Source organism: Vombatus ursinus, unplaced genomic scaffold (genome assembly GCF_900497805.2).
Source record: "Vombatus ursinus unplaced genomic scaffold, bare-nosed wombat genome assembly UNPS02014845.1, whole genome shotgun sequence".
Classification (NCBI taxonomy): domain Eukaryota; kingdom Metazoa; phylum Chordata; class Mammalia; order Diprotodontia; family Vombatidae; genus Vombatus; species Vombatus ursinus.
Genome location: NW_020954623.1, coordinates 6,017,589 through 6,034,118, shown reverse-complemented (window position 1 = coordinate 6,034,118; position 16,530 = coordinate 6,017,589). Strand labels below are relative to the sequence as shown.

General features: G+C 46.8%; 1 protein-coding gene across 1 annotated transcript in view; it reads right to left on the bottom strand.

The window, feature by feature from the left end:
- The window catches only part of INPP5A (inositol polyphosphate-5-phosphatase A), a 248,670-nt gene that overhangs the window by 21,445 nt on the left and 210,695 nt on the right, over positions 1–16,530 (bottom strand). The window contains exons 14-15 of the mRNA XM_027840462.1: positions 15,803–15,898; positions 15,327–15,401 (exon numbers count right to left, since the gene is read on the bottom strand). Coding sequence (XP_027696263.1) covers positions 15,327–15,401; positions 15,803–15,898 — 171 coding nt within the window. The remainder of the gene's footprint in view (positions 1–15,326; positions 15,402–15,802; positions 15,899–16,530) is intronic.

Sequence of the window (16,530 nt, the reverse complement as noted above, 5' to 3'; positions counted from 1 at the left end):
AAAGCCTGTCTACGTGTGTGCTGGGTGGCAGACACGGGGGAGCTTTTAAAAAACTCCCCGACTGTGCCAAGGTTTTAAATGGAGATGAGTTCTGGGGTCAGCTCGGCTTTCACAGATTTAAACACTGTTTAAACGGACACAAACTGGTGAACCTGATGCTCACTGAGATCCAGCGCAAAGAGCTTTGCCAGTGGAGATCTTCCAGGGTGTGTGTGGATGGTGAGGGGTGGGAGACCAGAGGATGGGGGCCAGGAAGGCAGGCCCCCCTTCCCGACGGCTCCCTTCGTGTTTGCCCACATTCATTAATCATGTCCCATCTCACAGCTGTGCTGATACCACTAGGAGGATGGTGACTGTTCCCAGCGAGATGAGATCCCTTCCGCTGCCTCATAAATCATTCCTGAAATGTGCATTTAGCGGCTACTTGCCCACGTTAATTATTTGTGGGAAAAGCCTCTACCTGAACCACCTGCACTGAAGGGGCAGCCCCCCAAGGCCCACCCACTCCTGCCAGCTCGAGGGCTGCAGCCCCCAACTCCTCCCTCTGCCCGGCACAGCACGGCCACCCTGACGGGGCAGTGAGGACGCTCAGCGAGCAGATTGTGGCACTCTCACTGACCCACTGGCCAAGGCGCAGGTGGGAGACCAGGGTTGCAGAATGCTGCATACACTATCGGTGGTCACGAGCATCTGCATCTGGGAGCGATCCCCAGCAGGGACAGAGAAGCAAAGATAAAGCAAAGGAGCCCAAGGAAGGGCAGAGATTCACAGTGGGTCCGTCTGTCCTCCTTCGGGGCTCCCCAGGGTCTCTAAGACTGCCCCTGGAATATGAGATCAGGCTGTGAGCGGGGCCCTGGAGACAAGCTGGGTCCTTCCCGGCTAAGGAGACAGCCCCGCGCCAGAGACGGGGTCAGGCGACGAGTGTCAGGGCAGCCCAGAGGAAACTTTGCCAGCGGCCACGAGGCCCCCGCGCTCCACTCTGGGACAGAGAGGGGGACCAGGTCACACTGCATTCCTCTCGGTATGGAGGGGGCTAGCTTGTCCTTTTCCTCATCTCCTCAGGGCAAGCGTGGAACATCCAGACGGTTCCTCTAAACGCCCACCTGCCCGCAGACGTCCCCTCATAGGAGGCCCCGTTTCACGCAGCTCCAGCTTCCTCTGCAGACTTGCGCCCCGTCCCAAGGCCATCTGTCTGGCCCCCCTGCCCTGGTGGCAGTGAAGCCATCTACAGCCTCATCACAGGGTCACAGGCCTAGCACATTTCACATGGGAGACTTGCCATTGCAGGAGACATCCAGTGACACCAGGAGGGAAGGGGATCAAATTAAGCTGAATAAAAACTAAGCTTTTGATTTATTTGGGGGGGGTCAATTGCTTTCACATTTCTGTGATGCTTAAGTCGCTGACAACGAAACCCTGGCAATGCTTCTGGCTTCGGCCAGAAAGAGAAGGTTGCCTTTCCTGGGATGCTCGAATGGACCTGCCCCAACAAGGCCATTTCATCCAGGAGCTGGAGGAGATCCACGGCCTCCTGGGGGCCCGAGTGCGGCATCTGTGCGTGGCCAGATCGGTGCCACTGACCACAGTTCTCAGTGGCCACTCTGGGAAAATTCACAGCTGCAGAAGGGAAGTAATGCTTCTGGACGCTCCCTGAGAGAGGGAGGTGGTGAGACCACACCAGGCTCTTTCCATTGACCACTGGCAGGTACAGGTATACCGGAGGCGAGTGTGAGTTCTGCAAAGGAGGACCCTGGGTTCTAGAGCCTGAAGGGGCACCTTCAGTTTACGAATGGGGAAGTGGCATGAGAGAATCCCACGTGGGCCCTCAGGCTTTTCATCCTGGGCTCCTGCCCCTTCCTCACCCACAAGGGCGTTGGGGCATAGTCAGGTTTTTGTGGTTAAATGCTTTCCTGCAAACAGCCCTGAAAGGGAGGCAGGAGGGCCTCAAGGCCGAGTTTCTGGAGGTGGGGACAGAATCAGAGTTTTGTTAGGAGGCTTGTCCTAGAGCCGGGACGGACACAGCTCAGCTCCCAGCCTTGACACTTACTGACAGCAAAACTGGGCATGGCGTGGCACCACCTCCCCCGACTCCACTGTCCTCCTCTATAAAATGGGACCACAAGGCCTGCGGCAGGTAAGAGGCCCAAACCAGGCGATGCGTGTGATGCGTGTGCTGCGGAGTTGAGCCAACGCCCCTCCCCACCTGCTCCTGGGGCAGAGGTGAAAACGGCGGCGCCCAGAACCTCCCGAAGTCATGGAGGATGTCCACGGGCATCGAGTCTGACCCTGGCCGGAGCCCAGAGCCTTCCCACATGTGGCCCAGGCAAGGGTCTGTTTTACTTGATTTGGTGCATTTTTCCAAGGCACTTCCCCTTCCTTCCAGTGCATAGCAGGTGCTTAATATCTGTTTCATTGAGAGATCCTGTCTTCTGGTGGGTGGGAGAAGAAGTAGGTTTTTGTTAAATTAAAAAAGAAAAACTAGAGAAGGGGAGCCCCCCCCGTCATTAAAGCAGCCCACGGCATCTTCAGCCGTTTCTAATCGTCAAGAAGGCCTCGCCGCCACGCCTGCGGCTTTCTCTTGGGCCTCCTGGCTCGGAGCCTGCCCCCTCCTCTACAAGGTAAGATGGCTGTCTTCCCATCGCCCGTCTTATCTTCTTCAAACCGGATCCTCTTACGGCCTGAACGACTCACGCATGCTCAGGGACACCACAGCCTGAATCCTGGCCCACACCCACATTCCCAGGATGCACACCCCTGCAGGTCTCTTTGGGTCTGACCCCTTCTTCATGAAAGGAATGGTCCCAAAGTCCTGGCATTTTGGTTTTTCATAATCTCTCTCACCTAGCTGAGGACAACCTGTAGACTCTTTGACTTGGGAGGACTGCCTCCCACGGCCAGAGGGAAAGTGGAAATGCTAGCCTTGGGTAGACTGATGCCCTTGACCGCTGGCACTGTGGAGCAGGAGAGGCACTCGGGCCCCAAGCTCATGCCAGCTGCTGCTTGGCTAACTGGGGATTACGGTGATATCCACTGCAGACAGGCAGCCCCAGGTATCTGCAGCCACTAATGTGTAGGTGGCCTGGTGACAAACATTTTGGAATGCAGGTCTCCCAGCACACAGCTCTGAGAATTCTGATCCTGGAGGTATCTGCCTTGACCCCTAAGACCAAAGACTATCAGGGTGCCTCAGCACCAACCCTCTCTGAGGTTCAGGATATTTTAAATATTTTTTTTTTTGTTATCCTGAACCTGACAAACACAAGCAAACAATAGCACACAGAACAGAAAAAGAAGGTGGCACAGAAATTGGCAAACTGCAATTACACACAACTTAACAATAAAGCCAATCTGATAGTCTCAAAGCTGTCTTGTTGTCTGTGTTTCCTCTGGACTGACCTAGGGGCATTTTTGGTGACTGTCTTTCCTTTTATTTTTGCCATCATGAACACTGGTTTCCCATGTCTGGAAACACAGCTTCATCTGGCACTCGTAGTCCACTACCCTGTGGTAGCAGGTTCCATCATCTATCCTCTGGAGTCATGGGCTGTGATTCCATTAATTATAGTTCTTAAGTCCTTTTCACTTGTTTTCCTTTAAAATGTCATTTTTATCATACAAACCGTTTTCTTGGTTCTCTTCCATTTCGGTCTGTATCAGTTCACACAAGTCTTCTCACGTTTTTCTGAATCTGTTCCTTTGTTTCTTATAATACAGTGCTATTCTATTAATGAGCTCTCCTCTGGGATACATACAGCTTAGTGACTTTTGGGGGAATACTTCTAAATTGCTTTCCAGAAGGGCTGGAATAATTCGCTGCTCCTCTAACAGTGCACTAATGTGCCTGGATTTCCAGTTTCTCCAACATTTGTCATTTTTCGTTATTTTTGTCATCTCTGATAATTGGATTGGTGGAAAGTGAAAGCTTAACGTTGCTTTAATTTGAATATTATTATTATTAATGACTTTTGGAACATTTTTTAGGGGTGGGATATGATTTTTGATAGCTTGGATTTCTTCCCTTGATAACTGCCTATTCATATAAACTCCAACCATTTAACTCTTTTTATATATTGGAATCCATTCCCGATATATATCCAGGATGTCAGATCTGTTGAAAGGTTTTCCCCCCTCCCAGTTAAGTGCTTCCCTTCTAATTTTGGTGCACTGATTTTGTTTGTGCAAGTTTTTCAGTTTTGCGTAATGAAAACTATCAACTTTACCTCCTGCGATTCTATCTTTTGTTTAGTTAAGAACTCTTCTCTTATCCGTAATTAAGAAAGCTATCTCTTTCCGTGCTCCTGTAATTTGTTCATGATGTGATCTTTTCTATCTAGGTCATGTAATCCATTTGGACTCACTGTGGTACGTGGTGTTGTATGTTGGTTTAAATCATTTACCAGCTTCTCTATTTTTCAACCAGGACCAAAGAGTTTCGGTCTTTACAGCTTTGTAGTGTCCTTTAAAATCTGGTGGTGCTAGGAACCTTTCCTTCCCACTCTTTTCATTATTTTCCCTGAGATTCTTCACCTTTTGTTCCTCCAGATGAATTGCTACTATTTTTTTTCTTGCCTTATTAAAAAAAAAAGTAATCCTTTTGGCAGATTCATTGATATGGCACCGAGTAAGTAAATTAATTTAAGTGGCCTTACCATTTTTACTGTATTGGCATGACTCAAACATATATGCACAATTAATCTCTATTCAATTATTTAGGTCTGTCTTTATTTCTATAGTTTTTTTTTTTTTTTTGCTTTTTTCTTTTTAGTTAATAGCGCGCATTTATGTATCACTTTAAAGTTTGGAAATACTTCAAAAATAGTATCTCAGTTGATCCTCATAACAACCCTGGGGGGTAAGTGCTATTATTATATGAGGATACCGTTAAGTGAATTGTCCAGGGTCAGACAGTAAGGAAGTATCTGAGGCTGAATTTGAACTCAGGTCTTCCTGACTCCAGATTCTATGCTCTATCCACTGCACCACGCAGCTGCTTCTAGATTAGCTGTATTCATATAGTTCCTATGGGCATCTTAGTAGGTGGACACCCAATAACTTTATATATTTTGTACTTATTTTGGAAGGATCTCATCCCATCTCTTTCTGCTACATTTTGTTGGGAGTATTGAGAAAGGCTGGTGATTTCCATGGACTTATTTCATATCTTGCTACCTTGTGAAAGATAGTTTCAATCAATACTGAGTTGAACCTCTTGGGAGTTCCATTAGTCTATCACTATATTCATTTGTAACAACTGGTATTTTTGTTTCCATTTTCCCTGGGCTTATTCGCTCAATTTACTTTTCTTCTCTTATTGCTACAGTGAGCATTTCCAGACACTTATCTGAGCACATTGGTGAGAACAGATACTCTCACTTTACTCCTGATCTTATTGGAAAAGTGTTTCTCCATTACCGACAATGCTAGCTCTTGGGATTTAGAGACACACTATTTACTATATTAACTAATAGTTCATTTATTTGTATGATTTTAAATGTCTTATCAAAAAGGAGTATTTTGTTACAAGCCATTCCACATATAACGATGCAATAATGGGTTTTTAGCTCTTTGTTACTGATATGATTTATTGTGTTTATAGTTTAACTAATATCGAACTGGCACTGGCCCTGAATTTGCAATATAAAGCTAACCTGATCATAGCGTATAATCTTTATATTGTGATAACTGATTCTCTTGGCTAACATTTTCACCAATATGTTTATGTTGGTTTTCATTAGAGATAACGATCCTTATTTTTATTTTTCTGCTTTGTCTCCCCCTGGTTTAGGAATCAGGACCATCACAGCAGGCATTCGCTAGCATCCTTTTGTTCCATATTTTTACAAATAATCTTTGAATACTGGAATTAAAAGCTCTACGAATTGTTAGATAGAACTTGCTTCTAAATAATTCTATCTTTTCTAGGTTCTTTTCCCCACTTTGGGAATTACTTCATTGACTTGTTCAATTTCTTTTTCTGAGATTGAGTTATTTTAATTCTCTATTTCATGTTCCATTCGTCTAGACACTTTATATTTTGGCAGGTATTCACATATTTAATTTAAATCATCATAATTATATCACAGGTAAATCACATATTAAATATTAGAACTATAATAAGTTACATAAAATTATTTCTGATACATAATTTTAATAATTATAATGATTAATTTTAACTTTAACAATTATTTTTAACAATTTCTTCATTTGCAAATTTTTAAAATGTTTTGATGCTGGCAATTTGGTTTTCTTCTCATTTTAAAATTAGAGTAGTGAAGAGTTCAATAGTTTTAGAAATAGCTCCCATATCTACTTATCATTTCAACCGTTCTTTTTTGTTGTTCAGTTGGATTTTTTTTAAATTGTTGATTTTCTAGTATTCTTTAGTTCCACATCCAACTCACTGGTCTATTCTTTCTCTCTTTTATTGGTGAAAATACTAGCAATATAAAATTTTAACTAAGGATTGCTTTGGCTGCATTCTAAAAGTTTTGGTATGTTACTTTATTGTTGTTTTTTTGGTTGATGAACTATCTATTATTACCATAACTTGTACGTTGACATACCAATTCTCTAAATTATTTGGTCTCTGGGTTTGAACTTTTTTTGAAAAGGCACTCTGTTGATAATATTTTTATTGTACTGTGTCCAGTAAAGGATGTGTTTAATATTTATGGGTTTGTTCTTGGGTTTTTTGGGTGCACTTGTTGTTTTTTGTGAAGGTGTCATGCTCAGCTGAGAAATGTACGTACACTTTTTGTTCTTTCTCAGTGTTCTCCAAATGGCTGATGTCTTTGACTTTCTAAAATTTTCTAAGATTCTATTCAGGTTCTTGACTCCTTTCTCTGTTGTTTTTGTTGTCTTTGTTGTTATTGCTGTTGTTTATTGTTATATTTTTCTAGGTCTGAGAGGGGTTCATCGAGGTTCCAACTATTAAAGGTTTTTCTTTTGTTCTTTTTTTTTTTTTAGGCAATTGGAGCAATTGGGGTTGACTTGCCCAGGGTCACACAGCTAGTCAGTGTCAAGTGTTTGGTCTGAGGCCAAATTTGAACTCAGGTCCTCCTGACTTCAGGGCCAGTGCTCTATCCACTGCGCCACCTAGCTGCCCCTCCAACTATTAAAGTTTTGAAGGCTATTTCTCTCTATAATTATCTTTTCCTTTAAGTACTCAGACACTATGCAATTTGGTGGATTTTACTGCTATGTTGCCTTTAAGCACAATGTAGTTTTCCTGTTTAACTTCTTTAAATATGCTGTTGCTTTGTCTTAGGTCATGATTGCTAGCCCAGCCTTTTTTGAATTCACCTAAAGTTTAATAAATTCTGCTCTAAGAGCTCATTTTCATTCTGTATGAATTTATGTTTTAAATAAACAATATATTGCTGGAGTCTGCTTTAAAATCCATACTGTTGACTTATTCCATTTTATGGGTGACTTTACCCCATTCATGTTCACAATTATGACTGTTAATTCTGTATTTCTCCATCATATCCTTTTATACTACTTTCTTATACTATCTCCACATTTGTTCTCTATAAGTAAAGTTCTTGGCTTCTAAACTGCTCTTCCTCCTCTATTTGCCTTGCCCAGATTCCAATCACTGACACTTTTATTTTCTTTCCATCCTTCTAATTGTCACTTATGATGCAACTTCTGAAGCTAAAGTTTGTTTTGCTGATGACTCTTCCCTCCCCACATAACTCCCCTCTTAAACCTCACTTTCCTTTGTCCTTGTCCTCCCCTGCCGCCCCCCCCACCCTAATTCATCTGTTTGGTCTAATAAATTTCGGTACTAAGCTCTGGGCATGGGTGTATTCAACTTTCCTGAAGTGGGTTTGTTCTGTCTCTTGCCCCAGGTTTGTATTTTCTTCTTGTTACCCCCAACTATGAAAACAATTAAATTCCTCCCCTTCTTCCTTTCTTCTCTTTTCTATTCTCTCAAGACCATCTGAACAGAGGATAAAGAGCCCCAGGCCCACTGTGCTAGTGAATCCCGTCCATAACCCTTGAAGACACTGTAGTATATTATAGTTTTGAAGGGACACTTGTATCTTTTCTCTCCTCTTGGAATGTTGGCATTTCATCAGTGTTCAGCCCCTTTTAATTGTTCAAGTGAATTTACCTTTCTGGCTTTCTCTTGACTCCTGTGTTTCAATGTCAAAGTAGTTACTCATCTCCAGTCATTTTCATCACTACTTGAAAATCTTCTATATTTTGAGAGGTTCCTTTTTTCCCCCTTGAAGGATTATAATCAGTCTTGCAGGTTGTTATTTTGGGCTGTAAACACTTACCTTTTGCATTTTGGAGTGTCATATTCCAGGATTTTTTCTGATCTTTGCTGCAGTCTCCAGACATTTGATATTGTTCTGGCAGCTTGAAGTATTTTTTCTTTGACCTGGAAGCTCTGGATCTTGGCTAGGACATTCCTGGGAGTTTTTATTTCAGGGTTTCCTTTAGGACATCACTGGCAGATTCTTCCTAGTTCACTTTTCCTTCTAAATCTGGCTGGCTTTCATTCATAATTTCCTGAAATGTGGTAACTATATTTTTTGTCTGGCTATGGTTTTCTAGGAGACTAGGGATTCTTAAATGACCTTTCATTGATCTGACCAAGGCCTTTGATACTGTCAGTTATGAAGGCTTGTGGAAAATTATGGCAAAATTTGGTTGCCCAGAGAAGTTCATCAGTATTGTAAGCCAGTTCCATGGTGGCATGCTTGCACAGGTTCTGGATAATGGAAGATGTTCTCATGCTTTCTAGTCACCAAAAGAGGGAAACAAGGCTGTGTGTGTGCTCCCATGTTTTTGTTTTTGTTTTTTGGCTAGGCAATGGGGTTAAGTGACTTGCCCAGAGTTACACAGCTAGTAAGTTGTATGTGTCTGAGGCCGGATTTGAACTCAGGTCCTCCTGACTTCAGGGCCAGTGCTCTATCCACTGCACCACCTAGCTGCCCCTGGTCCCATGCTTTTTAGCATGTTTTCAGCAATGTTGCTGGCTGCCTTCACGAGGATGAAAATGGCATCAAGGTTAGCTACCAAAATGATGGTAAATTATTTAATCTGAAAAGACTACAAGCCAAGACTAAAGTGGAGGAAGAGTTGGTGCATGACTTGTGCGCCGATGACTGTGCACTCAATGCAGCCTCTGAAGCTGAGATGCAACAAAGTATGGATCGTTTCTCTGCTGCTTGTGTGAATTTTGGCTTAACAATTAACAGCAAGAAAACAGAGGTTCCCACCAGCCAGCACCACCCCCTCCGTATGTGAAACCATCAATTACAGCAAACGGAGAAGTCTTGAAGGCTGTGGGTAAGTTCACTTACCTTGGCAGTGTACTTTCCAGGGCTGTCCACACTGATAATGAGGCAGACATATGCATTGCCAGAGATGGCTCACTGTTTGGGAGGCTCCAAAGGAAAGAGTGGGACAGGAGAGTTATTAGACTGACTTCTCAACTGAAGGTCTACAGAGCCCTTATGCTGACCTCTTTGTTGTACGCCTGTGAAACCTGGATGATCTTCCAGCACCAGGCCAGGACACGGAATGGCTTCTGTCCGAATTGTCTAAGGAGGATTCTAAAGATAACCTGACAGGATAAGGTGCCAGACACCGAGGTCCTTTCTCGAACTAAACTGCCAAGCATTCAGACTCCACTGCAGACAGCGCAACTCTGATGGGCTGGCCACAATGTTTGAGTACCAAACATACACTGGCCTGAAAGACTACTTTATGGAGAACTCATGCAAGGAAAGCACTCACGTAGTGGTCAGAAGAAACAGTACAAGAAGAACAGTACTCTCAAGATCCTCTTAAGAACTTTGGAATTGGGGCAGCTAAGTGGCACAGTGGATAGAGCTCTGGCCTTGGAGTCAGGATGACCTGAGTTCAAATCTGGTCTCAGACACTTGACACTTACTAGTTGTGTGACCCTGGGCAAGTCACTTAACCTCGATTACCTTACCAAAAAGCAAAAAAAAAAAAACCCAAACACTTTGGAACTGCTTGTGTGACATGGGAGACATGGGCACAGTGCCCAGCATGGCGTACCCTCATCAGAGAAAGAGGTGTGCGCTATGATCAAAGCAGAATTGAAGTAGCTCAGAAGAAAGGTGAGATGCTCAAATTTAGAGCTATGTCCGCTCCTAATGTTCACAGTGACTACTTGCGCCCGACCTGTGGCAGAGCCTTCCAAGCTCGTGCTGGTCTGGTCAGTCACAGTGGACATACTGGACCTTGCCCCTGACATGGTGAGGTCATGCTGGTCCTCTTTGAGAATGAAGGACAACCAACCAAGACAGCTCCTTTTAACGTGAGATGGTTTACGTTTTCTTTTTTTTGTCCTAAATGTCTGATGGAGTTTTTTAGTTCATCCATTCTAATTTTCAGGAAGCTCATTACTTGGAGAAGGTTTTCTCCTTCTGTTCCGAATGCCTTCCAATTCTTTCCTTGAGAGGAGCTGTTGTTGCCCCCCTCCCCCCTCCCCCTCCTCCGCGTCGTCCTGCTTGATTTCTTTCACATGCCACTGCAGCCCACTGGCCTGGGAGGCTCTGGTGCAGTTGTAGCAGAACGATTCTCTTCTCCTGGGTGAATCTTTGGGGTGTGATGTGATCCACAGCATTTCTTCGGGGTTCTGTTTTCTTTTGTTTACTCTTATTTTCAGTTTCTGTTCGACAGCTCAGCCTTGGTTTCAGGGCCAGGTTCTGTCCCCTCCCACACTCATGGAGAAGACAGTCAGTCTGGATCTATTTTTATATCTTTCTTTAAGTCTATCAGTCAGTCAGTCCACTAGCTACATGCCAGGAAGTGTGTTTAGCACTGGAGATACAAAGACAGGCCAAAAACAGTCCCTGCCTTTAAGGAGCAGGTGGATTCTTGAGAAGGCTGGGTGGTACAGTGGGTCGAGCGTTGGCCCTGAAGTCAGGAAGACCTTAGTGCAGAACCTGCCTCAGACACTTCCTTGCTGTGTGACCCTTAACCTGTTTGCCTTAATGTCCTCATCTGTAAAATGCGGATAATAATAGCACCCATGCCACAGAGGATCAAATGACATAATATTTGTAAAGAACTTTGCAAACCTTAATGTCCTGCACAAAAACTAACTACCATGAAAGAGCCCACAGTCTAATGAAGCACACGGGAGAGCCAGGCCCTCAGCAGCCTTTCATGGCACCATCTTAACTGGAAGGGCACCACACTACCACACTGCTTGTATCGCCACGGGAGTGAAACAGAAGGCAGCAAGTGAGCAGATAAACGGAATGGTAGTAACACAAGGGCCGTGAGGCCTGAGTCCCCAGCAGTCAGGAGAGGCGCAAGGCTCAGTAGTCAGGAAGAAATGCCTCTTCTAGTGCCTTTCTTTGTGTCCCCTACTCCCCTGACAACCCCACCCTCATTGGTGTGGATCCCATGGCTGGGTGTGAGGGTGGGGGATGTGAAAATCCCACCAGGCATTAGTGTTGCCATTCAGTGTTTCTATCAGAGCATGCCCCGCCATCCTAGACTGGACCCACACTACAGTCATCCATTCTCAGCAGTGCCGGCTGGCATGGGGCTTCAAATGAGAAGAAATGAGCTAATTATCATTTTTCATTTTGGACTATGCTGAGATTATAAAATCATAGTAATTTTCAACGATTCAATCATTTCCACATAAGTCATTATTAACTTTTACTCACATTCTATCTATTTAATTGAGTACCAAATGGACAGAGTAAAATTAATTCTGAATTGCACAAGCATAGCTCCCAGTCATGTGGAAATGTGGCCTGAAGCCCCCCCACCCCCTTCCTGTAATGTTCACCAGAGTCCCTGGATCCAGGGTGGGCATGGAAAGGAACAACGGTCCTAATGGATTATCAAGTCAATGTCACTCATCTTAAATTTCATTTACATCAGAGAGAAACCCAAGTGTGTTTTCATTCTACATCATTCCAATAAAAAGGATTCAGTAGTCCACTAGGGCATGGCCCAGGGCTCCTGGCCCCAGACTGGCATCAGATGGGTACAGCACTGAGTAACTCCTGGACCAATTCAGAGTGACCACTGCAGTCTTGGTCAGAAATGTGAGATTTAAAAAAACAAAACAAAACAAAACAAACCCTAGCTTTGTGTCCCTAAACAAAGACTTCCCAGTGAGACAGAACTGTGCATCCGAAATCAAGTGGAGAAAAGATGAGAGGCAACCATGTGGAAGGATACCAAGGCTTGTGAGGGCAGGCTATTAAGGGGTCTGGGGTGAACCTGACTTTAGGAACTCCCAAGCCAGCCTGCTGTCACTCATACACCATCAGGCTTTGGGCACTGGTCCTGCACACTTGGGCCGTATATGTTGCCCATCTGCATCTCCCTGGCTAGCCTACCAGGGGATTGTAGGGAGGGGTTAGTGCCATCCTCCAACTGCCACATCTCCTTCCTGCAGGGGTGAGGCATATGCTGGCTCCGTCACTTGGACAGTGACAAGGACATCTGAAAATGAAATCCATGTTGCTTCAGTGCTGCATAAACAGTCATTTTAAGAATCAGAGAGACATAATGAAATCTAGGCAGGCTTTTGGTGGCACTGTTCTCTTCACACCCATCAGTCTTGAAATGTAAACTTTTACAAGGGAAAGATATGATAGCTGGAGAAGAAAAGGCACGTCATGTTGTTTCCCAGCTGAGCCATGAGGGCGGGGTGGGGGGAGGGCAGGTGGGCAGCAGATACATCAGGTCCATCGGGGTCCCTCTTGGTGCCTTTGACTGCCTTGCAGTCATGTAAACCCTCCTTACTATCAGTGAATCCTGGTAGTTTATTTAATGCTTTCTGTTGCAAGCTTAAAGAGTCCCTGGGAAGACCCAGAATGCTCAGATGGTTTGGGGAACCTGGTTCTCCAGGGTCTCTGGGCCAGATCTCAATGGCACAGTATCAGACTGGGATAAATGCCCTAGAAGGAAAACCATTCCTGGGGTGTTGGCAGAAAACACGAGGCTTGGAAACGCTTCTGATTAGACATGATCAGGAACTGCTGCATCTTTAATTTGTATCTATTTGCGATTTCTCAAGAGCCACTAACGGTTTTCACATGGATCGCCAACAGTCTCCTTGATTACAATGTGGAAAAAAAAAAAGGGGGGGGGGGGGGGGGGGTGGCCTGGGGACAATGATGAAGCAGCCTCCGGATAATAAATGTTTGTCAGGGACCAACACATCTGCACAAATTCCACTGTTACTGAAGAGACACCACACAGATAAAAAAAGGGCCGGAAAAATCAATGGTCTGGAGCTCGAGCAGTTGCTAAACACACAGAAAACATCTTTATCCAGCAGCCGGAGGGCTGTGAAAATTCCCAAGCCTGGCATCGGCGCAGCTAAGGAAAATTTAATCTTCCCAAATACTCATCAGGGTTCTCCATCCTGCAGCCCTGACAGCCCCACTTATAATTAATTATACAATTTCGATGGGAATATCGACTAAACAAAGCTATAAATCATAGAAAAAGTCAATAGGCATGGACATGCTCAATCATGTCCCGACCAATGATTACTGCTCTTAAAATACAATAATTATTTTCAGGAGCCAGCTTGAATTAAATTTCTGTCAGGCTGGTACAAGCCCGGTGGTTGATGAAGGATGCGATGGATTTTGGGGGCCGAGTTCGGCCCAGGGACATTTATCCTCGCCGAGAGGCAGTTTGTTCTTCGTGACCATGGTGTGCGTGTTTAACTAGACCATGAAGATGAGATGATCTCCGGCGGCTCATTACACCATTCATCTTGGCCCGCCACCGCGGATCAGGGAGGTTTCCTGCTTCCTCAAACGCGGAGCATGGGCGGCGGCGGGGCATCTGCCCGGGCACACGCCGGTGAAGGTGAGTGCAGGAGAGAAGTCATCGCCATGTTGGATTCCTGGGAAGGCCGATGGCTGGCTGTGGACGGCCTCGCGGGGCAGACCCGGCTTCTGCAGTTCCAGCTCTAGGCAATTTTACCTTCAGCTGCCTCATCAAATTCCACTTAAGGAAGCCATACAACCACAAACACACAAGCAAATGTGGCACTTGTGAAAACACGGCATTTTACCAGGGTGAAAACGCGTGACCTTGCAGGGGAATCACCTGGGTCTTATTGCCCCAGGAGAAAAAGGCATCTCTCCCCGGGGACCGAGTCCCCACCTTGGCTCTTAGAGCCAGCCGGCCACCTTCTGGCGGTCAGGGGCCAAAGGAAGATGAGCTCTCCTCATGCTAGCCGCCACCCTCTTCATCAAAGAAGCCAGAGGCTCAGTGAACAGCTGTGTCTGTCCCTCAACCCAGTTTGTTTTGTTTCTGCCGTGTGTCAGACACCAAGCGTCTCCTTCTGAGGTGTGAATGCCGAGACGGGCCCTGAATCATCCCAACGTGGCCCTTCTATTCTAAAGCTTCAAGACAGCTCGGGATTCACATCCTCCAGTCTTGGAACACTGGGGCATCAGAAAGACTTGTTTGGGGGGGACACAGAGAGGCAAACACACAGACGCAGACATGCATGCACGCATAGACACACACGTTCGTGTGGACACACACACATCATCCTGTCAGTAGGTTCAGAGAAAGAAGCAGATAAATTCTGGCAAAGGGTTAAAAGCCAAGACAAATCGACCTTTCAGACCCTCTCCTGAGATCCCAGACACTCACTTCCCGAACCCTGGGCTGTCTCAGAGCCGGCAGAGGCCTCCCAAACCCTCAACTCCAGGATGGGCCCGAGAGAAGCCCTCCTCCCAGACCCCGGGCAGTGGTCAAGGACTGGCTTTGCCCTCACAGTTCAATTTCTCAGGCGCAGCTAACGGGCCAGGGTGGAGCAGTGAGGGATGCTGGGGAGTCTGAAGACCACAGGCATGGAATGGGGGCCGGAAGACCCTGAGACCCTGCCCGGTATTCCCAGGCACCAGGAGAGCTGGGCTTGTCCCAAGCACGGGGCTCACAGACCCCACATGTCCGCAGGGTGTGGACTCCACTTGGCCGTGCTCACAGCTGGCACGTACGATCCCCATGTGCACTGGCCGGCATGCGTGTCTACATACATGTGGTGGTCACACACAAATCCTTCACTCTAAATTGATTTTTGTTATTTACACAAAAGAGAGTGCCAGACCCTTGGTGTGTGCCCAAAGGCTCCTAAGCTTCCAGTTGGCACCCTTGGCATGTTTATCTTTGGGCTGCACGTGCTTCTGGCTCAGGATTGGATTCCAGAGTTGATCTCACAAGAAGGCATCAGAATGCGGTTCCCCACCTTGCTGGGTGCTCAGGAGGGCGTTGGCCACCAGGAAGGACGACCCACAGAACCAGGGCGGGGGCAGGGGCGGGGTGGTGGTGCTTACCGCTGTCCCGTTGTTGTCTCGAAACACTTCTTGATTGAAGTAATCAAATAGCTTCTTCTCTAACTGCAGCATGACCTGGGGAGAAAGCGCAGCCACATGGCAAGGGCTGCCAGGCTCCGGACAGTGGCTCAGCGGGCATGGGGCGGCCTCCACGTCTCCCCTCCCCAACCTCCCCAGCCAAGCCCTTGGGCCGTGCCCAGCTTCACAGGGGAGGCAGATGGGCTGAAGGCTACGGGCAAAGCATCCACCCAAACGTGTACTGGGCCAGCATGGAGAAGCGGAAGGGAAGGAGCTCGGGAGATTCCGGGGAACGTGGTCAGGCTTTTCCCCAAAAGCCTCCCCATGTGAAAAGGGTCATAGGTGGGCAGCGGGGCACCCCTACTCTCTCAAAGCAGGTGCCAGTCACTGCGGCTGCATTGCAGGGCCCAGGAACGCCCACCTACTCGCCGAGATCTGGAAAGCCGTGGCGCACCTACCTTCCGATCATTATCAGATTCACGGAATATTAACTTGACGACTTCGTTGCTGTCAGCTGCGCGGATGGTCTGCATTGTGGCTTTTGTGCAAAGTGTCTGCAGAGACAGACAGACAGACAGACAGACTTTGAGTCACCAAGGGGGAAAAAAAGGTTCCTGCCATGGAGAGAAGTGGGGCTGTCCCCTGCCTCCCCCCCAGCCCCGGTAATGGGCAGAGCATGGAAAAAAAGGCAAAGCGATCTCACGGAACCCAGAGCTTGGCGGCAGCCCTGACACGTGCAGCGCTCATGCTCCTGGTGGCAATGAGGAGTTTGCATTCATGCCACACATGCTCAGGGATGCTGAGGAAACAGCACAGTCCCTGACCCCCTTTACACTCTGGCCACCAGCCTCTGCCTCAATCAAACCTGAAGACCCATCCTCCCCCACGGCCACAGATCACGTCTTCCTTCCACAGATCACAGTCCTCACATTCACTACATTCTAAGGCCTGCATAGTGCTCGGGGCCAGGCATCTCACTGGCAGCTCCTAGCACCTCAGTGAGGTCATGCCTGCAGTCGCTCCCTGAGTGTCTGGGCCAAGACGTGCTCCCAGGTCTCTGCGGACTCCAGATCGCTCCCACGGCCCTCTTCCTAGCTCTGCTGCCTCTCCAGATTCCAGGAACCCAATGGTTGTGTGAGCAGAGATGCGGAGACGTATGGGAGGCAGAGGATGGGGGAGACCGAGC